Below are 26,425 nucleotides of genomic sequence, written 5' to 3' on the forward strand. Positions count from 1 at the left end.
GTCACATGACTGGGGTAAACCCGCCACACCTTCATCCCCCGCGACTCCTTCGCGGTCCGCAGACCGACACGTCACTCCTCGGCTCTCAACCAAACTGCTCCGAGCACGTTCTTTCCGCGCTCTCGCTCTCTTGAGCTGGTCTATCACAGCGCTACAGGAGCACGAAGTCCCGCCCCCTGACGGCTGAGTGATATCTATATTGCCCAATTAAGAAGTAGGAGCGCGCCTTTGTCCCCGCCTCCAGCTCTGACAGACAGTTCCACAATCCTATCGCTCTCTCGAAGTGGCGTATCGAGCTTTGGCCAGCCAATGGGGAGCGGCCCAGGAGGCGGACCAGGCCGCTGCCAGGGTTGGGTGCGCCGCTGAACGGATGGCAGAGGGAGCCCAGCCGATTCCTGAGGAACGCTGGCCAGGTGAGAAGGCCTTAGGCTATAACTTGAGAATTAGCTGCAGGTGCAGTCCAGGTTGTTGGTGGGGTTGGACGAAGTGCTGGAGGTGGGGCTTTAATGGCGGCGGGTGGGGTGTGGGAAGCGGGGTCTAGGGCCTTGCAGAGGAGGGGGCGTGGGGTGTGGGGTGGAGACGTCCTGGGATGGAAGGATGTGAAGGTTCGGGATGGGGCGTGCGCTTAGGCCTGGAGGGCGTGGGAAAGATTGGATCCTGCGACTAGTTCTGGAGGGGAGGGCGCTCAGGATGCTGAGGTGGTGGGGTGTCCCGCGGTGGGTAGTGTCAGAGGTGTTATATGCAGGTGGGAGGCAGGGAGGTGGGACCTGCTAGAGTGACCAGAAGAAGGGGGTGGGATGGGGGAGCAAAGGAGTGTGAGCAGGTGTGAGAGTGGGGGCTAACGGGGATGGGGAAGTTTCCGTCTTGGAAAACTAGAAGGAGGATGGGATTCGGATGCCACAGCTCGCAGGCACCGTTGAGGAGACCCGATGCTAAGTGTTTAAAGTGAAGTGTCTTTTGCCCTTATTTGCTTTAGCGATGTGCTCAAATGACCAGAGAGCACACTAGGAAAACTCCCTTAAGGTCCTGCCTCAAATTACCAGTTCCTTTACTCAGCTTGCAGGTAGAGGTTCTAGTACTCTCATTTCTTCCGCTGACTCTTCCAGGTGTGTGGCTCATACCAACTCGTAGTGGTGTTATGTTTTTCTGTTTCAGGCATTCGAGAAAAACAAGTACAAACTTGAGCGATGTGGCGGGATTATGGACTTCCTGGAGTTAGGTGTTTATTCTTGATTGCAAGATGAGGTTTTCCTTTGGGGTTGTAATTAAAAACACATGCAAAACTGCCCCTCTGGGCCAGTTACGTATGGAAAAGATGTTGTCGGAGCTAGGAATGTATGATTCTTTATGCCTTCCACCTAGTCTGGTGTTTTGGGTTTTTTCCCCCTCTTTTTTCTTCCAATAATACGGAGAAAAAGATCAGGAGACATGAAGGTTCCTTTTTCTCTCCCTGCAGTCTTGAACAGTGTTGCATATCTTTTATTACTGTATTCTTTATAACTTAGCCCTTGATGAGCTTATGGTTTAAGAAGGCAGCACTTTCTTAAACAGAAATAGCTAACCTACTTCCTTCAACATTTTATTTTAATCTAGCCCCCCCCCCCCCCCCCCCGCCGAGCTTTTCTTGTTTCAGTAGGAAATTTTATTTTCTTTTCCCTCTAGATTGTCATCTGGTTCTATGAGCTGTCTCTGAGATCAGTGGCTTAAATCGGCAGTGTCAATTACAGGCCTGTCTTGAGATAGGCAACTGGAAGCGTCTATAGATCCGAGCAGTAGTTGCATTGTGATACATGGGATTGAAAGTGCAGTGATTTGTGTATGTGTTTCTCTCCCTCTTGAGTGCATCACTGTCTGTGTGTTAGTGATCAGTCATGCTCTTTAGCTGGCCCTGCAACACCATTAGGATTTGGAACAAAATGAAGCTCGTGGCCATTCAGTTGCTGCTGAAATATAGGGCCGTATATTGGGCATATTCAGTCCTAGTTTGATTTCTACTTTCACCTCTGTATTTAGTATTCATTTCCCCATTTCCTGCTTTCTTTCATACATTCCTGCTTTTTCTTGAGTGCTCTTTTATTCTCTGTTTCTTCTTTTTCTCTATTTCCAATCTTTTCTATTTTCTTTGCATCTCTCCACCCAACTGCCTTTTTCTATTCCTGTGTTTGCTCTTTACTCCTGCTGTACCACGCTATTGCGAGTTGTACTTGTTATGTATTATGTACTTGTTAGCTCTGAAGGAGTAAGAAGCAGAATTATGGTGATAGAGTCTAATCACTCCTTTTGAGTCTTGACACATGGACCTGACTTATGCCTACTTCCTTGCCAGTCGGTCAGACTTCAGGCAAGGCTAGGTAGGGTGTTAGTATTGGCTCGGGTGTCAAGTATTAGCTCTGACCCTCTCGGTGTGTTCGTTGGCATGTGTCTCTTTTATGGTTTTTTTGCCGCCATAAAACATGAAAGTGAATTAGATAAGTTAGAAGTGTTTGATGTCCTACAGTCTTGACTTTTCCTTTTCAGCTATTTGAGTGTCATCTGCTGCCTCCCATTGATGTCAAGATGACTAAGCTGGGATTTTTGCGGTTGTCCTATGAGAAGCAGGACACACTACTGAAGCTTCTCATTCTGTCGATGGCTGCTGTGTTATGTGAGTGTGCATGTGGACCTCTCTTTGCGGGTGGAAAGGAGAAAAAAATCAAGAATGGTTTACTTAAATGTCTTGTTCTTTTCAGTAGATTGTAATGTGTTGTTTTTGCTCTTATCCATCAGTATGATTTTATGAAGACAAAAGAAACACAAGGATTATAAAAGTCAGGGCTAGAGATCATCTGGGAAAGAATGGGAAGCATGCTGTACTAGTTGCCTACTTTAGTATTTCTGAAAATCTCTTCAGAACTTACTGTTTGTTTGGTTTTGTTTTTTTTTGTTTGTTTGTTTGTTTTTTTTTTTTAGATTTTCTAGCTCTTTGTGAGTCATAAATGTAGTCTTGATTTGCCTTACCCCCCTTAGTTTGTTCCAGAATAAAAGTTAGTTCTGGGTAGGGGAAGTCAACAATTAAAAAAGATGACCATGTAAGTGGAGTGTAGTATTAGTAGGTGAATGCATTGTTATAGGTCTTGATAGTTAAATGTGTCCTACCTGTGTGGAAAATGTAGGTGTCATTGTCAGGGGAGAGTGAACTTCTTTCGTTTCTTCTGTGTGGGAGAAATGGGTAAATACTTTATTCAGGGATTTTTTTTTTTTTAAGTGAATTCTACCCCTAACATAGGGCTTGAACTCAGGACCCCAAGATCAAGAGTCACATGGTATACTGACTGAGCCAGGCAGGCACCCCTATTCAGGGATCGTTTTACATTTCCTGTGACTTCTGTGCTGTGCTGTTATCTCTATAATACTACAATCTACTATTGTTTTTCATGGCACACTACCATTAAGGTATTAACTCTCTGATTTTTGCAGCGTTCTCTACTCGTCTCTTTGCTGTCCTGAGATTTGAAAGTGTCATCCATGAGTTTGACCCGTGAGTACTTTTGCTTGATCTGGTATTTGCTTTGGGAAGCATTCAAGTCAATGGATTTCCAAGTGAAATTCTAATCAGCTCTCAGTGATGGGGTTGTGCTTCCTATATATTTAGGGGGGAAAACCCTCAAGTTTTCCAACAGAGATCATTGCTTTCTTTTGAGACATTTCTCTTGGAATTAACCAAGTAAATCTCTCAAACTCATAGAAAATATGAGAAGCATTGCTGGTGTGCCTGCCTGTTAAGACCGGGCCAGGCTAGGAGAAGTCTGTTTGCTCAGCTTATTGAACAATCAGTGATGCACTTTGAGGAAAAGGGGCCTGTGTGAGGCTCAGAAGAAAATCACAAGTCATGAACTTGTGATTTAATGACTGTTTGTTTAACAATTTATATGATAGTAATTGGATCTACTGGTTAAGTTCTAAGACATTGGGGAACATTTTAAGCCATGAATTTGATTAGGGATTTTGTTTATTAGATAAGAAAAGGTATAGGTGAGTATTCATTTTGTTTCAAGCACTGTTTTGCAGATCATCTCTAAATCCTTAACAACCCTATTAGATGGAGGTCCTATTTTCTCCTTTATATAAATGAGGAGACTAGGCCTGGGAGTGGCTATTCAAGTTACACATTTGGAGGAGCCAAGATTTGAATCTAGGTTTATCTGTCTCTGGATACTGGGGACATTTTGTTGTATTGCCTAAAGTAAAGCCAGTATCATAGGTTCTTCAAGCATCATTAATATTTTAAACATAGCATATTTCAGTTTATGGAGCATTGATTCAAAAGTTGATTTGCAAATTTGATATTTTGTGTAGGTGTATGAAAGCCCTTTGGAGGCATACAAATATTTTCTTTGGGGTCTCTCAAATCAATTTATATTTTTTTCTCATGAATGAGGAAACTTAATCTTTTTGTTTCTTGATCACCAGTCTGTTAAGGCTTCTTCTCAGATTCTCTAGATGAACAAACATTAAGGTGAGATGGTCAGGGAAAGCAAGACTATCTGGTCTGTAGTCATAGGCCTGGAAAGGACTGAAGAGATCTTGTGATTTGATGCTTCCATTTGCAGAGCAGGAAACTAAGGGATTGTGACCCCAGTCAGACCTCTTTCCACTAACTTAGACTTCCTCTGCCTCACCTTCCCTTCCCTTCCCTTCCCTTAGGTAAAGGACAGAGTTTTCACACATGTTGACTGCCTGCTACCCTCCTTTCTGTTGTTTCTCTGACAGTTACCAAAATAACGTTCAAAGCAACAAACAGATGGGTAGAGATTTCTGCCATCTGCTACTTCTGCTCACTTCAGCTGCTAAAACGTGACTGACCAAGGAGGAAATAGGGTTAGAGGAATGGCCAGGAGAGGTGGTTAGTCATGATTGCCTTTAGTAATTAAAAATTTGGTTTATTTATTTATATTTTTTCCTTTTCTTTTTTCTTATTTCTTTCTACTTTTTTAAATTAAGTTTATATTTGACTGTAGTTGATATGTAATGTTACATAGTTTCAGGTGTACAGTACAGTGATTGGACAAGTTTGCAGTGCTCAGCATAAGTGTGGCTACCATCTGTCGCCATACAATGTTATTACAACATCATTGACTATATTCCCTATGCTGTGCCTTTTATTCCTGTGACTTATTCATCCCATAATTGGCAACCCATTATCTCCCACTCTTCTTCATCCATTTAGCCCATCCCCCCAACCTCTACTGCTCTGGTAGCCATCATATTCTTCTCTGTATTTGCAGGCCTGATTCTGCTTTATATTTGTTTTCATATATTTGTTTTTCTCAATCTGACTTATTTCATTTAGCATAATACCCTCTAGGTCCATCCGTGTTGTTGCAAATGGCATGATTTCATCCTTTTTTATGGCTGCATAATATTCCATTGTGTGTATATGTGTGTGTGTGTATACCCTATCATCCTTATCCATTCGTCTGTCGATGGACTTGTAGGTTGCTTCTGTATCTTGGCTACTGTAGATAATGCTGCAGTAAACATAGCGGTGCATATATCTTTTCAAATTCATATTTTCATTTTCTTTAGGTAAACACCCAGGGGAGGAATTACTAGATCATATAGTATTTGTTTTTAATTTTTTGAGGAGCCTTTGTACTGTTTTCCACAGTGGCTGTACCAATTTACATTACCACCAGCAGTGCATGAGGGTTACTTTTATTCCACATCCTCCTCAACACTTGTTATTTCTTGTCTTTTTGATTTTAGCCATTCTGAGAAGTGTACGGTGATATCTCATTGTGGTTTTGCTTTGCATTTCCCTGATGATGAGTGATGTTGAGCATCTTTTCATGAGTCTGTTAGTCATTCTCTCAAGTTTCTTATTTAAAAAGAAATAAGAAAGTGTTACATAGCTTGGACCTAAAGAACTGTGTCTTCCCATGTATGACTCTTAAGCATTTTATGTCACATTTTTTTTTTAAGATTTTATTTTTAAGTAATATCTGCATCCAACATAGGGTTCGAACTTACAACCCTGAGATAAGAGCCGAATGCTCTACTGACTGAGCCAGCCAGGTGCTCCTTAAATATTTTTATGCTATTTATATTTTTATGCTATTATGTAGGTGGCATTCAGAACTATTTTAAACAACATGAGTAGAATTTGTTGTTAAGTTTAAACACTCATTAAGAAGTTTGTGTTACTGAGTGGATTAAACTGTGACATGCGTATAGTGTTATACCAACATCTCTAGAGATGCTCATCACTTGAAGTTATCCGTGTGTCCTTCTGTGTGCTATTGAAATCTTTGTATGTTCCTTTTTCTTGAAAAGAGCCAGATTTATTGATGTCCACATCTCAGCTGTTCTGTCTGTGGGTGCTTGAATTCTCTGACTGGTGCTAATACCTACTAATTGCCAGGCTGGTGAAGTATCCTACTTGAGTTAGGCTCCGGTTGCATTTCCTTCCAAGACAAGCAATGCTTTACTTGAGACGTGTGGAGCTAGAAATGAGGGGACGTATGGTAATGTAAAATGATTTTCATACTTGGCATAATTTTTGGTACCTAACTGATTTGTAATCATACAGATTGATGTAATGATCAGTTCCTCGATGGTGTGACCTGAGGAACAAGATTCTCTGCAAATTGGTATAGTTATTTGAGTTTGAAGAGGAGGAGATACAGATCATTTCTTTCTTGCTATAGGTACTTTAATTATCGGACTACCCGGTTCCTGGCTGAGGAGGGATTTTATAAATTTCATAATTGGTTTGATGACCGAGCCTGGTATCCTTTGGGACGAATCATTGGAGGAACAATTTATCCAGGTGAGAGGAACAGGGTTTTCTAAAAAAAAAAAAAAAAAATTAACAGAAATAAGGTATTTGTATGTTATAGAACAGTTTCTCTTATTTCTAATGTCTGCATTTTTTGTGACAATTATAATTTCATTCTAATTACCAGTTCCTAAAAGTGGATCTTCTGTATACAGGAGAATATGTGTGGGAGATGGGGATGGGAGGTTTTTCATAAATTCTGGACTTCGGATTGAATCCTAAGAAGAGAAATTTAATAAGCTTACTGCAGTTGCTATATTAGTGTTTCTGGTAGTTTGTCAGGACCTATGTTATGTTATCACTTGATTGATACTTTGATTCTCTTTCTCTTTCCCTTAAGTTCTTGGTCTTACCAAGATAACCTAATGGAGTTTCTTCTTCCTGTTACAGGCTTAATGATCACGTCTGCTGCAATCTACCATGTACTCCATTTTTTCCACATCACCATCGACATTCGGAATGTCTGTGTGTTCCTGGCCCCTCTCTTCTCTTCCTTCACCACCATCGTCACGTACCACCTTACCAAAGAGCTCAAGGTGAAGGATTTGGGGTGATAGGCTTGGGAATGAATGTTGTTGAACCTCTCTAGTAGATGCTAAAGGGTGGGGGTCTGATAGCCATAGAAGGGCAGGGAGCCAGAGGCTACAGATAGCTTTTGCTAGGCTGAATTACTGGGTTCACTCCAGCCCCTTCCTAGAACATGTGGTTTCTTATTATTAGAAAATGATTGTCCTATAAGAGAACATTTGAAGGTCAAATATAAATTTCTACATAAGATAAAAAAAAATGTTTAAAATGTAAAATGTGAGCTTTAGATTTTGAAGTCCTCGCAACCTAAGGGAGAGGAAAAATAACTATAGGAAGTATTCCAGAATGGTTCATTCTTCCTACTGGAAATGGACATTTAGCAATTATTTGTTGATTCTTTAAACATATATTTAAAAATTTTTTTTTTTGTTTTTGGAGAGTGAGCGTGCATGTGCATGTGCACATGCACATGCGAGCTGGAGAGGGGCAGAGGGAGAGAGAGAATCTTCAGTAGGCTCCACACCCAGTGCAGAGCCTGATGCTGCATCTCATGACCATGAGATCATGACCTGAGTTGAAATCAAGAGTCGGGTGTTTAACTGACTGAGCCTCCCAGGTGCCCCTATTTAAAAATTATTGGGGCGCCTGTGTGGCTCAGTCAGTTGGGTGTCCAACTTCGGCTCAGGTCGTGATCTCACAGTTCGTGAGTTCAAGCCCTGCCAACAGCTGTGCCAACAGCTCGGAACCTGGAGCTGCTTTTGGATTCTGTGTCTCCCTCTCTCTCTGTCCCTCCCCCCACTCATGCTCTGCCTCTCTGTCTCAAAAATAAATAATAAAAAAAACATTAAAAAAATTATTAAATCACTTTTGGAGTAGATTCCATAATGGCTCTCTTTTTCTAGGGTTCTGCCTTGCTGATCTGGCTCCTTGGATGCTATTCTTAGTTTGTGGCTGTGGTGTCAGGGAGATACCTGAGAGGTGATAAACTAGTAGGAGGTTTTGGGACTCTTGAGTTTAGTTTGGAAATCTTTTCATCCTTCTCCTTGCTGCCCTTGTTCCAAATTTGATTCTTATCAACAGACAAGTCCCTACTCTTTTGGGAGTGTGATTATATTTCGTTGTTTCTCTCTCCTGACCTCACAGATTGCTTTGTGATATTCCAGCTTTATTATCTAAGTTCCTGGCATCTTTAGTCCAGACAGATGATCACCTTTTGGCTTTTTAGCTTAAATAATAATTGTCTTCCTTTTTTTTTTAAATTTTTTTTTTTTCAACGTTTATTTATTTTTGGGACAGAGAGAGACAGAGCATGAACGGGGGAGGGGCAGAGAGAGAGGGAGACACAGAATCGGAAACAGGCTCCAGGCTCCGAGCCATCAGCCCAGAGCCTGACGCGGGGCTTGAACTCCCGGACCGTGAGATCGTGACCTGGCTGAAGTCGGACGCTTAACCGACTGCGCCACCCAGGCGCCCCAATAATTGTCTTCCTTTTGATTATCCTTGCATAGCTTTTAGAGGTGTGACTGTCCTGGCAGTGTGCAGGTATTGTTAGGGGCAGGGACTCAAACCTGGGAATGCTCCAGCCAAACAGCCCATTCTGGGGCAGTGTCTGATGTCTGACAGCTTACATAATTTGTCTGTCCTTAGCATATATGTATTCAGTTTCAGATGTGGTATCATCCTGGGGAATTGGTTGTGAAGTCTTTAGCTTTCTCGTGCTGTGAACATTTCTAGCATTTCTAGCATCACGTCTACCTTGGAAAGTGTTGGACTGTGTTCTGGGCCCAGTATAAGCAGAAGGACTAGTGGATCCTCTCTTCTCTCTTGTGAGTGAATAGTGTTAACTTCCTGTTACCCCTCTTTTCTTCCAGGATGCAGGGGCTGGGCTTCTTGCTGCCGCCATGATTGCTGTAGTTCCTGGGTACATCTCCCGATCTGTGGCTGGCTCCTATGATAATGAAGGTAAGACTTAAAATGCCAAAGATGATAAATTCATCTCATTGTTCCATAGACATTCAGGAAGTGCAGTAAAATCTGAGTTCAGATCTGATGTTTAGCGCTAGCAAAAATGGTATCTGGGTGAGAAGATTAGAAATGGGCTGGAAGGGACCTCACACAAGTTTATAATCTCTCTCTGTCATCCCCTTCAGAAAGGTAATTTCCTTTTATAAGGGCTTTATCTCTTCTCTGGACTGATAAAAGCAGAGTTAGTTTAGTGTTGAATGGTACTATTATTTTAACGTTGTAATTATTTGCATTATTTTCCTAGGTAAGAAAAATGGATATCCTTTTTTTTTTTAAGATTTTATTTTTAAGTAATCTGTACACCCAAGGTGGGGCTCGAACCCACAACCCTGAGATCAAGAGTTGCATGCTCTACCAACTGAGCCAGCCAGGCATGCCAAGAAATTAACATTCTTAAAGCTATAATGACTTTTGTTGACTGTGTCAATTCAGCCTATATTTATTGAATGTTGTTGGGAAAACACAATGTTAGGTATTATAGATAATGAATAAGATAATTTTGGCTCATATTTAAGGAATTACAGTGACCAATAATGAATAAAATTATGTTGGCCCATAATCTATTAAGATAAATACAGACCTATAACTCATAACAGGTAGGTAGTATTATGTGTCACTAGAGAAGTATGAATAAAGTACTTTGGAGTGTGAAAGGAGAGGTTAATTCAGATTTGGAGATCAGGGAAGACTTTGGAAGTAGTTGAAGTTGCACTAGGCAGTGAGGTTTGGACTTCATTAGGCATATATATTTATTTTTTATATTTATTTATTTTGAGAGGGAGTGCACGTGCATGAGTGTAGGAGGAGCAGGCTCCATGCTGTCAGTGCAGAACCTGATGTGGGGCTCGATCTCACAAACCATGAGACCATGACTGGAGCTGAAATCAAGAGTCAGATGCTCGACCAACTGAACCACCCAGGCGCCCCTCATTAGGCACATATTAAGGAGAGGGGCAGTCAGGGCATAAGGACTGGCCTGTGGTAAGATGCAGAGGGTGGATGGTGCATAATAATGTGGAATATCTTTAGGACTCTACACTAGCAAGGAATTTAGTGCCTGGAAGGAATAGTAATAATATTTGTTTTATACTAGGTATTGTTCTAAGTCCTTTAACACTTTTATGAAATAGATACTATTATGGCCTCATTTTTATAGGAACCCGAGACAATAAGAGGTAAAATAAATGCACTGTTAATGCGCAGTAGGTTTGAGATATGAATCCAGGAAGTCTGTTCCAGAGTAGTATTCTTAAATATTACGCAAGCATGGCCTTTTATTGAATTTTTTTCTGTTCTTTCTGCAGGGATTGCCATCTTCTGCATGCTCCTCACCTACTACATGTGGATCAAAGCAGTAAAGACTGGTTCCATCTATTGGGCTGCCAAGTGTGCCCTTGCTTATTTCTACATGGTAACTCTTCACTCCTGTATTTCACGAGTGTCTTTATTGGGACTGATACAAATTGGAAATAGCTCTTGGGCTTTGAGACCGTGGATTGGAGGCTAGAAGTCTTTATTTTCTCTTATATCTATACGAAGCCTAATCCAAGGCAGGTGTGGCCATCCGTTGTGTAACAGCAAGATAGAGGCAATGTTTTTAATTTTTAAAGTTCTTCAGATACCATATGACCCGTGGATACATATTGGTTGGCCAACTCTCTTTTCTGCTGTGTTCCTTTAAAATTTTTCCTTTTCTTTTCTAATGTATTTTTTTCCTGTTCAATCTTACATAGTCACTTAGACTTCTTCCCTTAACTGCTTCCACCTGCTCACGTTTCCTATGTATCCCTAAATTGTCCACATGACATTACAATAGATTACATGTAGATGAACCCTGAGAGTTGGGTGTTGCTGCTTTTGTTATCATGATGGTAGGAGGCATAGGGAATAGGGGATTGAGTTACAGTAATAGGGGTGACTTTGATTTTTCTACTTAAAGAAATCATTTATTTAAACTCTTGAAGCCACTTGTCATAAATAAAGCTTATAGTTACTGTAAAGGGATGTTCTTTGAAAAGATCACAGGTAATATCGTAAGTGGTGGCCTGAGGAGGAGCGCTCAGAGGAGCTCTTCTTTTTTATCCTGTCCTAGGTCTCTTCCTGGGGAGGCTATGTGTTCTTGATCAACTTGATCCCTCTCCATGTACTGGTGCTGATGCTCACAGGACGCTTCTCCCACCGGATCTATGTGGCCTACTGTACTGTTTACTGCCTGGGCACCATTCTTTCCATGCAGATCTCCTTTGTGGGTTTCCAGGTGAGCCCTAGACTGAATAGAGTTGTTAGCTTCTTCAACTTCTTTAAACAGCTCCAAGTAGCTTGATTTACCTTGGACCGTTGTGTTAACTGAAGTAACAGAATCACTGGTCATTAAAGTCTGCTTCCAGGGGTGTGTTAATATTTACTCCATAAAGTTTGAATTTAATGACTCTTAATTTGGCTTAGGTTTGTGGGAAGGAGGGATATTTTGAGCTGAGTTGATATGAATGCAAAGTTATTTCCAGTCCTTTTTAATGCTAATGAGTCCATGTAATAGTACTGACCCCTGAACTTCTTGATGGGATCTATGTGAAAGTCCTTTAGGAAGCAAAGTACAAACGTTTTTATTTTTTCAATTTTTTAAATGTTTATTTATTTTGGGGGAGGGAAAGAGAGAGAGAGCACGAGCACGCGAGTGGGCAAGTGTGAGCAGGGGAGGGGCAGAGAGAGGGAGACAGAATCTAAAGCAGGTTCCAGGCTCTAAGCTATCAGTACAGAGCCTGATGTGGGGCTCAAACTCACAAACTGTGAGATTATGACCTGAGCCTAAGTCTGCCACGTAACTGACTGAGCCACCCAGGTGCTCCTCAAAGTACAAACTTTTAACCCCATTTCCCATAGGGTTAAGAGATAATTATAAAGTCAGAGAATAATGTGGTGTGTTTGATTCTCATATGAAATTCTTATGGAAATGGAGGACTTATTCAGAGGTCAGCTTGTATTTTCTTTACTGATCACCTGCTATATGCAATTCGCTAATCACTGGGAAATGTAAAAATTAAAAATATGATTCTTGTCCTTAAGGAAGTTACAGTCTTGTGGGGAAGGAAGTACATGCAGCTGTCTATATTCTGTAGTATAGCAGTTCTGGAAATGTAATTCGCCGACCAGCAGCAGCATCAGGAACTTGTTAAAAATACAAATTCTGGGGACAGCTATCAGACTCTGTTGGTAGAGCATGCGACTCTTGATCTTGGGGTTGTGAGTTCAAGACCCACGTTGGGTGTAGAGATTACAAAAATAATAATAAAGTTAAGTATTGTGAAGAACCAAATAAACTCCAACAAATTTTTTTTATTCAAAAACAGCAAATTCCAGGGCTTCATCAGAGACCCACTGAATCAAACTCTAAGGGGTAGAGCTCAGCAATCTGTGTCTTAACACCCTTTCTTCTTCGCCCTCTCCATGATTGTGGTACTCACTAGAGTTTGAGAACCACTGGACTAAGCAAAGAATTTATAAGTAATGAAAGAGCGAAAGTGCGTGGAACATAGAGGGGAGTGATGGATTTCAGTTTGGCAGATTGGGAGGAAATGGTATTTGCAAGATAGAGTAAGGTATGATTTATAGGATTCCAAATACCGTTTGGAAAATGTGGTAGGTGAAATTCGTCCCTCTCCTCCATTGGCCCTACCTAATTCCTTGGAGGCCTCAAAACTCATTTGAGCCTTTGTTTGGTCTGAACTGGGTCAGGATAATTCAGGTCTAGGTTGGACTCATTGCTTTCCAGCATTGTCATATCTATGCTTTTACCTACAGCCCGTCCTTTCGTCAGAGCACATGGCGGCTTTTGGGGTCTTTGGTCTCTGCCAGATCCATGCCTTTGTGGATTATCTGCGCAGCAAGTTGAATCCACAGCAGTTTGAAGTTCTTTTCCGAAGTGTCATCTCCCTGGTAGGCTTTGTCCTTCTCACCGTGGGAGCGCTCCTCATGCTGACAGGTAGGGAAGGCCCACAGCTTTTGTAAATGGATATGGACACATAATGAACTTCAAAAATAGGGGTTATTTCTTGACCACACAAAGATTCATTCTTTTTCTCCTAAGAGTATAAAGTCCTACTTCTTCAATTCAGTCCACTTGTCAGCCCCAGTGTTTGGATTCTGCATAGTTAAGAATGTCTTGTTAGAGTAGCTCTTTTTTTTTTTAATGTTTGTTTATTTTTGACAGAGACAGAGCATGAGTGGGGGAGGGGCAGAGAGAGAGGGAGACACAGAATCCGAAGCAGGCCCCAGGCTCCGAGCTGTCAGCACAGAGCCCGACGCTGGGCTCGAACTCGCGGGGCTTGAACTCGCAGACCGCGAGATCATGACCTGAGCTGAAGTCGGACGCTCAACCGACTGAACCACCCAGGTGCCCCTAGAGTAGTTCTTAATGTTAGCAACATCACACTTTGTTGAAAGGACTGGATCTTGCCTTGCTAATTTTTCTCTTTTTTTTTCCTTTTCTTTCCTACTGGTAGGGTAAGAGAAATCATAACACTGCTGGCCATTCCTTACAAACATGGCCTGTCTAAGCCCATATGCACTAACTCACGGCTGTTTAGCATGCCACATTTTTTTCCTTTGTTTTTCCCATTTGTCCTTCTCAGAGGCTGATTGGATTCTGCCTAGGTCTGTCTGTGTGGTCTATTTCAGAGCAGCACTGGAGGATGTAGTAGCTTTGTTTATAGAGCTGACCTTGGTTTGGCCAGATTTGACCCTAAAACCTTCACAGGAAACACTTTTGCCTCCCATCTCTGACTTTATGTACAGCCTGACTTTATTCTGCTGGCTGGGCTGACAAAAGTACTCTCAAGTTTGAAAGGAAAGAGTGAGATTCTCAAACTATTGATGGTATTTTAACAAAAACTTAGTCCTTTTCTGTCTTAGAGACTCTTATGAAAATAGGAAATTGTGATTAATTAGGATAAGATGTTATTTTGTTTCAAGTGTGATTGTGAAATATTTGTTGCTTCTTTGCTGCCAGGAAAAATATCTCCCTGGACTGGGCGTTTCTACTCACTGCTGGATCCTTCTTACGCTAAGAACAACATCCCCATCATTGCTTCTGTGTCTGAGCATCAGCCCACGACCTGGTCCTCATACTATTTTGACCTACAGCTTCTGGTCTTCATGTTTCCAGGTCTGTCTACTTTGTGTTCTGAAGTGGCCTTCTTTGTAAGAATCACCATTTGATTCAAAATAAGTAAAGTACCCTCATCCTTGTACTTTGTTGTTGTTTTTGTTTTTTGCCTCTTTACCCTATGCAGTACAAAGGATGGCTAAGCACATTTTTCTAATATTTGAAGCAGAGTAGAAGTCAGAAGTTGAACAGTTGGAGATGCTGGCAAGTTCAGAGCCTCACAGTTTTCTGTTCATTTGTATTATAAGTTAAAATTCAACTCAAATTTGTATTCAGGCTTTTGTTTTTGTTTTTGAGTACTTTCAGTGTACCTCTCTCCCATCCCCCATCCCTGACTCTTCCCCATTTATCTATCTTCTTGGCAGTACTAAAGTTTGAGAATAGGCATGGCTGGTTGTAAAGCCTCAGTTACTTACCTTCTAGCCAATCCAGAAATGTTTTTGAATTTACTGGTGGTGGGGTGTTTCCTTTTTTATTGTTTTAATAAAACAGCTTCTATGGTTTTTATCCCTCATGAAAGTAAGTTGTTGTCTGTTGTAAAAAATACAGACAAGTTAAAAAAAAAAAAATTGGGGAGTTCTCACCAAACATCTATTGCTGTTGTTAACATATTGATGTATATTCATCCTGTTATTTATTCATTTATTTATTTTAGTCTTTTTAAAATTTTTTTATTTAAAATTTTTTTTTTAGTAACCTCTACACCGAACCTGGGGCTCAAACTCATGACCCGAAGATCAAGTGTCACATGCCCTTCTGAGCCAGCCAGGCACCCCCTCATCCAGTTATTTATTGAACAAAAATCGGATAATACTGTTTATTTTTTTTTAACGTTTTCTCATTTTTTTTTTGAGAGACAGAGAGAGAGTGACCAGGGGAGGGGCAGAGAGAGAGAGAGAGAGAGACAGAATCCAAAGCAGGCTCCAGGCTCTGAGCTCTCAGCACAGAACCTGATGTGGGTCTCAAACTCATGAACCATGAGATCATGACCTGAGCCTAAATCTGCCACTTAACTTACTGAGCCACCCAGGTGCCCTCAGGATGATACTGTTTTTCCCCAATTTTTTTCATTTTACAAAGAATAATTTCTGTTATTTAGTAATATTTTAGAGATGTAACATTTAAATGTATTATTTTTAAATTTTTTAAGTACAGAGATGTGTAAAGAAGATGGCAAATAGTCCATAATATCCTCCAGCAATATTTTAATTGATGTATTCTATTATATAAATACGCTATAAAAACTACATCTTTAATGTTGGATATTTAAGTCGTTCTGACTTTTTGATGTTTTAAAGAGTTCTATAGTAAATAAATGTCTTTGCACATATCTATGATTATTTATTTTAGCTGCCTGCTTCTTTTTACTTTTACTTTTGTAGTTGGTCTCTATTACTGCTTTAGCAACCTGTCTGATGCCCGGATTTTCATCATCATGTATGGTGTGACCAGCATGTATTTTTCAGCTGTCATGGTGAGGAATGCTCTCAGTCCTAGCAACATTTCCACCCCTGACTCTGAGGTGCATGGCAGGATTCAGAATGTAATGATTGTGCACATGCTTTCCTTGGAGCATTTGAGGAACTGAGTTGTAAAGCTGCTCACTGGTGCTGATCCTTCCCAGGGATGTATGGTGCACTCATACATTCTGGTGGTGGGGCCCAGCTTTCTGGGATTCATAACCTTGTGTTAGGGAGAGACACGTATACTCTGTTGGATAAAGTGACCATGGGCAGCTTTCTTTGTCTCTCTTTCTGAGTGTCTTAAGAAAGGAGTTGATGTTTTTTCCTTAACGTTCTGGGAAGATTGCCAAGTCTTAGATTGTTGAAAGAGGAAAGATTTTATAAATTGTAGTAAGACAGTGTTTGTTATGCTTTTTTTTTTTTTTTTTTTAAATTTCAAACCATAGTTAAAAACATTCTTTAACATAGCATTATTATTCAGGATGCTTTCATATATACGCATGTAACTGAAAAACAGCTTAAAGAAGTCTCTACTTCCATTGTAGATGTATCAAATATTTTCTCATATTCTGTTCTTTTTTACTAAGAAATCATGTTTGTCGAAAACCGCTGAATTGATGTCATGATCTACTACCAGGTTGAAGTCTTTAATTTTGTAAAACACTGATTGAACTGTGTTTTTGCTTTCTGTCTCTTTTAGGTGCGTCTCATGCTAGTGTTGGCACCTGTAATGTGCATCCTTTCTGGCATTGGAGTCTCCCAGGTGCTGTCCACTTACATGAAGAATCTGGACATAAGTCGTCCAGACAAAAAGAGCAAGAAGCAACAGGATTCTACCTACCCTATTAAGAATGAAGTGAGAATTAAGCAACACTAAGAACAGGCTTGGGAAAATGTGTGTGTGTGTGTGTGTGTGTGTGTGTGTGTGTGTGTGTATGTGTGTGTGTTTTGAGCGAGGGAGTAGAGTGCTGTCATAGTGGGTGAACTCATACAGGTCTTGACTCATTTGGATTCATTTCATCTGTATTATTGTGTGTAAGAAGCTGTTCTGAGTTGTGTAAATTTAATTTACAACACAGTTTTCTTGTTTAGGTGGCGAGTGGGATGATATTGGTCATGGCTTTCTTTCTCATCACCTACACGTTTCATTCAACCTGGGTGACCAGTGAGGCCTACTCTTCTCCCTCCATCGTGCTGTCTGCCCGTGGTGGGGATGGCAGTAGGATCATTTTTGATGACTTTCGAGAAGCATACTATTGGCTCCGTCACAATACTCCAGAGGTAAAAATTTGGGGGGGAGTGGGATTGAGGAGTCGGGTGAAGTTGGGGACATTTGCTCTGATAGTGAATCATACAGCTTTTAGATGGGTGGAAAGCTTGGAGAAATTGGAACTATAGAACCCTCGTGCTGAATGAGCCTTGAAAGTCAGCCTTCATTCAATTCAGGATTTCTTTTGTATCCTTACTGATAATCATCTACACTCTGACACTGTGGTGATTTTATCATGAGGTGGACCATCCCAATTATAAAAGAAATCAGAAAGTAGAAACATGAAAAAAGATAGTTTCCATAAAGTGATCACCGAATGATAAGCACTTTTAACATTTTGGTTTAAAGCTTTTGAGAATCTGAAGTGATTTTCTTTGCAGTAGCTATTGGGAGTAGCACTTCTGAGTTAGACTCTTAAGGAGTTAAGCTGTAAGAATTTCTTAATCCTAGTGCGTCATATCCCGTGGTTTGTATTCCCTCCCATTTTTATAATAACTGCTTTTTGTGAATTGTGAAAGATCATTTAATATAATTATCTGATGACACCAGAATGTTTATTTGGAAATATCACACAGTCCCCCTACACCTGCCATCCTATTATGCTTGTTTATATAAGGTGATCTGAGATGAAAGTATTGGGAGTGTTAGGTTGTATAATTTACACTGAGATTTCACGATTATATGTAAATGTAGTACCAAGTGCCAAGAATTATTTTCTTTGTAGGAAGTCCCTCACTTACTATACTATAGGATGCCTTTCCAGTTTTTCTCTTGTATTTGATTTTTGGAGGCAGCAAGCAACTTATTTTCATTTCCCATTCTTCTTTCAGGATGCGAAGGTCATGTCATGGTGGGATTATGGTTACCAGATTACGGCTATGGCAAATCGGACAATTTTAGTGGACAATAACACATGGAATAATACCCATATTTCTCGAGTAGGACAGGTAAAGTGAAGGGATTATATGAGTATTTGGCTCATGGGATCTAGTGGGAAATATTTCTCTCTGAGGGATCACATGACTTGGAATTTTTTGCTTTGAGAAATGTGCATTTATTTTTCTAGGCAATGGCATCCACAGAAGAAAAAGCCTATGAGATCATGAGGGAGCTTGATGTCAGCTATGTGCTGGTCATTTTTGGAGGCCTTACTGGGTATTCCTCTGATGGTATGTACTTGATTCTATTTCTAACTATAGTCATAGATTCTAAGAAAACTAGATGACTGTCCTATCTGTCTTTTTACTGATCTCAACATATTTTCTTGGTTGGGGAAGTTCCTCAGTATTTGTAACGTTAGGGGTTGTTTTGTTTTGGTTTTTTTGGCAACAAGTAGGAGGTAAATGTAAATAATTCTCATTTAGATATGGCATGGTATAGTTGTCTAAAGACCTAGGAGTTGCTTACAACCAGGAAACAAAGAACATAAAGCTTAGCCGAACCTATTGTGGCGATCATTTTACAGTATAGGTAAATCAAATAAAAAATAATAACAGAGTAAAATATAGTGTGGAAAAAAACATAAGGCATCTGAAAATGAACTTTAGAATTAGCATTTTTAGTGGGTTTAAGCCATAGATTCATCTGCCAGCTTAAAATGTTTCATATTTGAGAGAGATATATATATATATATGTATGTATATGTATGGCATATGTTATGTTATATATACATATATATGTATGTATGTACATATGGCATATGTTACCATGTTCCCTGTGATTGTTAGCAAAATTCTATTTTTAGAAGAATCATCAAAACATAGTTTGCTTCCTTAAAAAAAACTTAAGAAATTAAAACAATACTTTATATACTTTAACATATTAAATTCTTTTGAGGGTTTATAACAAAAAATGGTAGGGAGTACCCTGTCCCTAAACTTAAACTCCCTTATGATACAAGTTTCCAGAGGCAATTATTTCTCTAGTTGTTTCTTCTAGTACTTATGTTCATATTTAAAAAATATGTGTATTCTATTCATTGAGCATTTTATATATGCTATATCAATTTATAATTGTAGATAAGAAATTTCATTCTTTTTACCTTTTCTCACTCCCTCCTTTTCCTCTTGATTCTCCTTAGTAGAGTTAATTTTTAGTTTTTGGTTAAATCCAGATAAAGTGTTTTCAAAGTCCTGACTATGTAAATATTCATTGTTGAGTCAACCAGTATACCATGGTTACAGTCTTTCCTCGAATAACTTTTCTTTTCCTGCAGTTACTAACTACCTCTTATTTCTATCTTAGTTTTCTTTGAATATATGCCTGCTTGTAAAGATGTTTAAATTTTAGATTATATGTATATAGTACGTGTAATGTGCCAAGTATAAAGTAAGAAGATTGGTTTTCTTGTGTGTCTTGTACAGCAGAGGAGGAATGATGAGAGCAGGGACATGTGTTCACAGACTTGAACTTTCACAATCACACCAGCACTATTTGTGTGTAATTATTTATAGATTTTCTAATAGTCACAATATAGCCAAATCCTATAGAAAAGCATTTGTGTATGTATGTCTATGTGTATATGTATTTTTATATGTATCATTGTACACATATATGTGGTAGAAAGGGATAATTTCTTGAGGTCTTAGCACTAGCCATTGTTAAGTAACCACTTTCAGTCAGTTGACCTTTTATCGCCTACTAACGTGCACAGAAGTGTGTTTAATGCTGGCATAAAAATAAATGTCATTATTTGGAACATACTGTAATTTTTTTGTGTGAGATTAAGGAAATTACCATATCATCCCCTGCCTGTGGCAACCACAATTCTGATTTCTGTTTCTGAGTTTGTTTTTTTAGATTCCACATAGAAGTGAGATCATACAGTATCTGTTTTTCACTGTCTGACTTATTTCACTTAGCATAATGCTCTTAAGGTCCATCTCTGTTGTTGCAAATGGCTGAATTTCCTTTTTTTCTTTTTTTTCAATGGCTGAATGGTATTCCATTTTATATATGTGGTGTGTGTGTGTGTGTGTGTGTGTATCTAGATATGTAGATATAACATTTTCTTTACCCATTCATCCATCAGTGGACACTTAGGTTGTTTCCGGGTCTTGGCTATTATAAGTAAAGTACAGTGAACATGGGGGTGCAGTTATCTCTTTGAGATAGTAATTTCATTCTTTCAGATATATACCCAGAAGTGGGATTGGTGGATAATATGGTGGTTGTATTTTTAAATTTTTGAGCAACCTCCATACTGTTTTATGTAGTGGCTATATACCACTGCCAATTTACATGCCTACCAACGGGATATAAGGTTTCCCATTTTTCTACATCCTTGCCAGCATTTGTTATGTCTTGTCTTATGATAATTAGGTGTTAGGTGATATCTCGTTATGGTGTTGAGTTGTATTTCCCTAATGATTAGTAATGTTGAGCACTTTTTCATGTACATGTTGACCATTTGAATATCCTTGGAAAAATGTCTATTCAGGTCCTTTGCCCATTTTTAATCAGATTATTTGGGGGTTTTGTTACTTTTTTTTAAATCCTTTTTTTTTAAAGCTTATTTATTTATCTTGAGAGAGAGAGAAAGCATGAGTCAGGGAAGGGCAGGGAGAGGAGAGAGAGAGAGAGAGAGAGAGAGAGAGAGAGAGAGAGAGAGAGAGAATCAGAATCCCAAGCAGGCTCTGTGCTGTCAGCTCAGCCCGATATGGGGCTCGAACCCACAAATGATGAGATCATAGCCAAAGTCAGAGGCTTAACCGACTGAGCCACCCAGGCAGCCCTGGGGTTTTGTTATTAAGACATATGAGTTCTTTATATTTTACTTCCTTTGTTTTGTTTTTGGACTCTTACAAGTCCAGTATGTACTTTATATTTCCAGCACGTCTTAATTTGGACTAGCCACCTTTCAAGTGTCAGTAGCTACATGTGGCTAGTATATAGAGCTCCTATATTGGACAGCTCAGCCCAGCTAATACCTGGGAACACTATCTTTGTGACTTAACTCTGGACCAATAGCACAGGATTTCAGGAATAATCTACAGGAAGAGTTGTAAATTTTGAGGGAAAAGTTTTGCTGCCACATTGTGTTTCATGTTTTTAAAAATTAGACTTAAATGGTACTATTTCCCATTTAAAAATGAGGGATTTTCTTAGAAATAGTGGCTTTTTCAAATGTCATGTCATTATGTTGTACCCCTTAAACTAATATTGTATGTTAACTATGCTTCAGTTAAAAAAAAAAAAAACAAGGAAGGAAATGGTAGCTTTTCATTAGGTGATTTAGCTCCAGCAGCCTTTGTGACACAGCAATTCTCTTTCTACTTTTTTCTAGATATCAATAAGTTTCTGTGGATGGTCCGCATTGGAGGGAGCACCGACACAGGCAAACATATTAAGGAGCATGATTATTATACTCCAACTGGGGAATTCCGTGTGGACCGTGAAGGTTCTCCAGTGCTGCTCAACTGCCTTATGTACAAGATGTGTTACTACCGCTTTGGACAGGTCTACACAGAAGCCAGTGAGTGATTTATAACATTAATAACACAGTAAGAACCGTGATTTACATCTATGAAAGTGCTTTACATCTATGAACTCATATGATCTTCACTACAACTCAAAACATAGATACTAATATTATTTCCATTTTATATATGAGGAATTTCAGGTACAAATAAGTTACTTACCTGCCCAATGTCATGTAACTAACTAGTGGCAGAGTTAGGTTAAACTCGGGCGGTCTTGCTCTAAATTCTGTACTTTTACCCATTACATTTTATTGCCTCTCAGTAAAAGAGGAGAGAGGAATGGAGAGAGGAATGAAGGGGGATACAGTGATATAAAGGACTTTTCATTTCCTTAAATAAATACATGGAGACTAATCTGATTAGGTTAAGTCTTTCCTTCTGACTTTAATTTCTTGTTTCTGCACTAGGGACAATTCCTGAAGTGGATTCTGGTCTTTGATTTCTTTTTGTTTTTTGTTTTTTTTTTTTGAGAGAGGGAGACAGAGAATGCATGCATGTGTGGTTGAGGTGGGGGCAGAAGGGGAGAGAGAGAGAGAATTCCAAGCACCTCCATGCTGTCCAGCTGACACTCAACCGACTGAGCCACCCAGGTGCCTCCCTCCCTTTTTAAAAAAATTTTTAAATTTAGTTTTATGGGGTGCCTGGGTGGCTCAGTCGGTTGAGCATCTGACTTCAGCTCAGGTCATGATCTCACAGTTTGTGAGTTCGAGCCCCATGTCGGGCTCTGTGCTGGTGGCTCAGAGCCTGGAGCATGCTTCAGATTCTGTCTCCCTCTCTCTCTGCCCCTCCCTCCATTGTCTCTCAGAAATAAACATTAAAAAAAATTTTTTTTAGTTTACTTTTTTTTTTTAGAGAGAGGCAGGCCTTTGACTTCTGATAGGTTCTTCTCTGATCCATGGAAAGGTTACTAGTGTAACACAGAGGCCTCTGGGTAGCATCCCCAGGAAAGGAGGGGTTGGGAAGTCAGCCTCCCATCTCTTAAAAGAGATAGCCTCCATGAATTTGCCAAGCGTTAGCTTGGAGAGGACTTGAGTCAAGGTAACACTTGATCTGTGCTTTTACTACCTGATGTCTTTTTGTATAGGTCCTACTCTCTACACAAACTACAGGCTGAGAAATAACATTCCATTTGGTAGATGATTTATCAGATTGATTTACTCTTTCCTTAGGAAATCACTGTAGAAAGAAGTGTTTTTCTCTCTCTCTCTCTCTTTTTTTTTTTTTTTTTTTTTTTTTTTGTTCCATTCTAGAGCGCCCACCAGGCTTTGACCGTGTCCGGAATGCTGAGATTGGGAATAAAGACTTTGAACTTGATGTCCTGGAGGAAGCATATACCACAGAACATTGGCTAGTCAGGATATATAAGGTGAGCAGGTGCTACACTGAGAAAGCAGCTCTCATGTTTGCAGATTGGTTCTAGTGCTTAAGAATGGGCCACATATTTGTAATATAGGGACTTTATTTTTTTAAGTTTTTTTATTTTGAAAGAGCATGTGAGTGGGAGGGTGGCAGAGAGAGAGAGAATCCCAAGCAGGCTCTGTGCCATCAGCGCAGAGCCCAGCATGGGGCTCGAACTCATGAACCATGAGATCATGACTGAGCCGAAATTAAGAGTCGGATGCTTAACCGACTGAGCCGCTCAGGCTCCCCTAATACAGGGACTTTTCTAATGTCAGAAAAGTAGTTTGCAACTCAGAATGTTAATATTTTTATTTTAGATTGTTGTTAGAGTGTAGACACCTAGTCTGCTGTCATTTTGGCTGTGGTTACAGTGTTATTTTTCCAGTTGGGGCTGTACTTGATCTGTTTTAGTAATTATCAGGCTTGGAGGGGAGAAAAGTGTGTGTGTGTGTGTGTGTGTGTGTACACACTACATTTTCTTTTCCCCCCCTGAAGAATTTATGGCATAGAGTTACACAGAAATGTGTTATATCTCTTACATAAGAAAAGATTGACAACCCCTGATACATTTGGCAGGTAGACCATTTATTCTACTCTTGAGAGGTACTCCTAAAGGCTAAGCAGAGAGTAGCTAGTCTCAAACCTGTGTTCGTTTTGTCATAAAACCACACCAGGCAGCAGAACCCAACTCAGTAGAGAAGCTCTCCAAAGTTGACCTGATCATAAATATTAAAATGACATCCTTATGTTGCAGGTAAAGGACCTGGATAATCGAGGCTTGTCACGGACATAAATGTTACAGCCAGCTCTGATACGCTTCGCACTGAATGCGTCACGTTTAGGACGCTGAAGACGTTTTTTAAATATGCAGTTTATAAGAACAGAGCACGATGGGATTAGTATTGTCTGGAAGTTTTGCCCTGGGCAGTACGGGCTGGGCCAAATGGAACGATTTTTATAATTCTGAGCAGGTTACCAAATGAAATGTCATGGCTTTACTTTGGTCAATTAAAGGGGGGAACTTTTTTTTTTTAAATGTGCCTTATTTCTTTTGACTTATGGCTGGTTTGAGAAAGGCAAAAGTTTGTGCTGGGCTGATAGAAGGAGGGAAAGCAGACCTCGTCCATGCTCTTAGCTTCCTAATTGAACCCCGTGGGGGCATTCTGTCTCTCTCAAATCAGGAACACTATCAAGGACTAGCTCAGATCCTACACGTACAAATAATTTTGTCATTTCAAAAATCGTAGCACCTAGCACAAAGCCTTGCATACGGTGGGTGCTCAGTAAACTTTTATTAAATAAATAAATGTTTGTGGAACCAGAGGAGTGCCATTTCTGGACAGGAAAGGCAGTGCGTTGCCGTCACGTCTCTGTTCTTAACGTCTCTTGTCCTTAGAAGCTCTTTGCTTTTATGAGGGACAGAAGGTAGTCGACTAGTCAGACCTGATCTCACCAGTATTCTTTGGGATTAGCTAGGTTTTTTTGTTTTTGTTTTGTTTTTTTTCTTGAGCAAGAATAAATCAAGTGAGGATCACGTGAAGTTTTGAAGAAAGACTCAAAGCAGTGAAATTATTGTTCTCAATGGACGTGAAACTTCTCCAGTATTATATATGGAATTTGATGATCAGTTGGTATTTTTGAATCAGCTGAAATATAATCAGACATTTCTATTTGAAATCCAGCTTTTCAGTATTCACTTATCCATGATACAGTAAATGTCTTTTTGCTCATTTCTTTTAGCTTATATGCTAAAACTCTTGTAATTATTTAAGGGTGGCTTCTTTCTCCCTTAGTGTCAGCCTGTTTGTTGTTATTCTATGCTGCAAACAAACTCAATGATCTGGTTTTGAAGCCCTGGTGAAATGAGCTACAAATTGAAAGGGGGAAGAATTGCTATTACCAAGTACCTAGAGACAATGCTAGCCTGACTGCAGTAAAGGGGAAGAGAAACTTAAAAACAAACTTAACTAAAAGCACAGTAGTTCCATCAATATTTAATGTCAGGACAAACAGCCTTATATTCAGTACAGTAGGACACTGAGTATTTGACAACATACAACATATATCAGTGATGTATATAAACCCTAAGTCATAACAAAAATGCAAGGTAACTGTTGAGTGTTGCCTGTTTAAGAAACAGGAGCAATTACATGGCTTTTAGATAAGTCAAAATGGTGCTCCTAAAGGGTATGCTCAGGTATTCTTGTATACCCAGGAAACTTAGCCTTCCAACCAACTTCTATACCAAGTGCTTGACCTGTGGGTTAGATTTAGATTTGGTGTAAGATCTAATTTACTATATGTAAATATGTTACTTGATTTATATACAGAATTTCTCCCTAGTGGAAGAGGTTATGCTGAGTTTCTTTTCTTTTTTTTTTAAATCGATATGAGCAATATCAGGTAAAGATCATTAGTGATCTTCCTTGGTAGTATATATGGGCTAGATAACCCTTTAACTTATCACTATCATTGTTACTCTTGCAATTTTAGTTTTGTTATCTTCTAGGCTACGTGAAGCTATCTTTTTTTAAGATTTACTTTTCACCTTTCATGGTTGTAGTGCACCTAGTGTAAGAAAAATCAAATAGTTATAAAAAAAGCAACAACACTGTTTTCCACCTCCCAGAGACCCCACTTTCAACTCTGCTGATTCTCACATTACTTACCTCCCTATCATTAAATAACTTGCTTTAGTTTGCTGTGTGTTGGTTTTTCAATTTTAGGTATCATTTGTTGACTTGGTGGTGTGGAAATTGAGGGTGCTATTCCCATGGACACACAGATTCTTACCATTTTAAAGTTCTATATTTTAGTTATGATTTAGAATAGCTCAATAGTTTTTACTTTATGTTTTTTCACAACTAGGCCATGTGGTATATATGCTTTTATGGCTTTTTTTTTTTTCCTTCCGCATAACTTTTTTGGAGAAAAAAGCTTTTCTCATTTGTATTTTGTACTTGACACTAATTTCTCCCCAAGCTCTCCTTCATTTGTGCCAGCTTCCTTTCAATATGTTCAAGCTTGTTAGGTATTCATTCTTGGGGATGTCTTCTGTTTTGGTATGTTGTGGTTTGGATTGGTTTACGTCTTAGGCCTGCTACTCACCTGTTGGGTTGGTAGGTCCTCCATATTGTGTTAATCTCCTATTTCCTTCTTGATTATCACCTCTATTTACCTTCCTGAGAAAATGTGTGGGAGATAGATCTTGCATGTTTCTTGTCACACTCAATTGGGCAAGTACAGAGTTCCAGGTTGGGGAAAACTTTTCCTTAGAAT

The 26,425-nt window shown here is 39.6% G+C and overlaps 1 protein-coding gene across 1 annotated transcript; it reads left to right on the plus strand.

Moving 5' to 3' along the window:
- Positions 1-340: 340 nt before the first annotated feature.
- STT3A (STT3 oligosaccharyltransferase complex catalytic subunit A) lies at positions 341-24,823 on the plus strand. Its single transcript, XM_030332226.1, has 18 exons — positions 341-413; positions 2,518-2,644; positions 3,457-3,517; positions 6,687-6,808; positions 7,208-7,353; positions 9,217-9,307; positions 10,675-10,781; positions 11,463-11,627; positions 13,169-13,349; positions 14,376-14,531; positions 15,914-16,005; positions 16,695-16,850; positions 17,087-17,275; positions 18,095-18,211; positions 18,331-18,433; positions 21,550-21,738; positions 22,996-23,111; positions 23,901-24,823. Exons 2-18 carry the CDS (start codon positions 2,557-2,559, stop codon positions 23,937-23,939), a joined length of 2,118 nt encoding a protein of 705 aa, XP_030188086.1. The 5' UTR covers positions 341-413; positions 2,518-2,556; the 3' UTR covers positions 23,940-24,823.
- The last annotated feature ends 1,602 nt before the right edge of the window (positions 24,824-26,425 follow it).

This window comes from Lynx canadensis, chromosome D1, assembly GCF_007474595.2.
Source record: "Lynx canadensis isolate LIC74 chromosome D1, mLynCan4.pri.v2, whole genome shotgun sequence".
Taxonomy (NCBI): domain Eukaryota; kingdom Metazoa; phylum Chordata; class Mammalia; order Carnivora; family Felidae; genus Lynx; species Lynx canadensis.

Excerpts from the sequence above, each read along its gene's own strand:
- STT3A (XM_030332226.1), top strand. The coding sequence starts at position 2,557 with ATGACTAAGCTGGGATTTTTGCGGTTGTCCTATGAGAAGCAGGACACA. Across the intron at positions 16,006-16,694 it reads TGTATTTTTCAGCTGTCATG|GTGCGTCTCATGCTAGTGTT; the intron begins GTGAGGAATGCT and ends TGTCTCTTTTAG. Across the intron at positions 16,851-17,086 it reads CCTACCCTATTAAGAATGAA|GTGGCGAGTGGGATGATATT; the intron begins GTGAGAATTAAG and ends TTTCTTGTTTAG.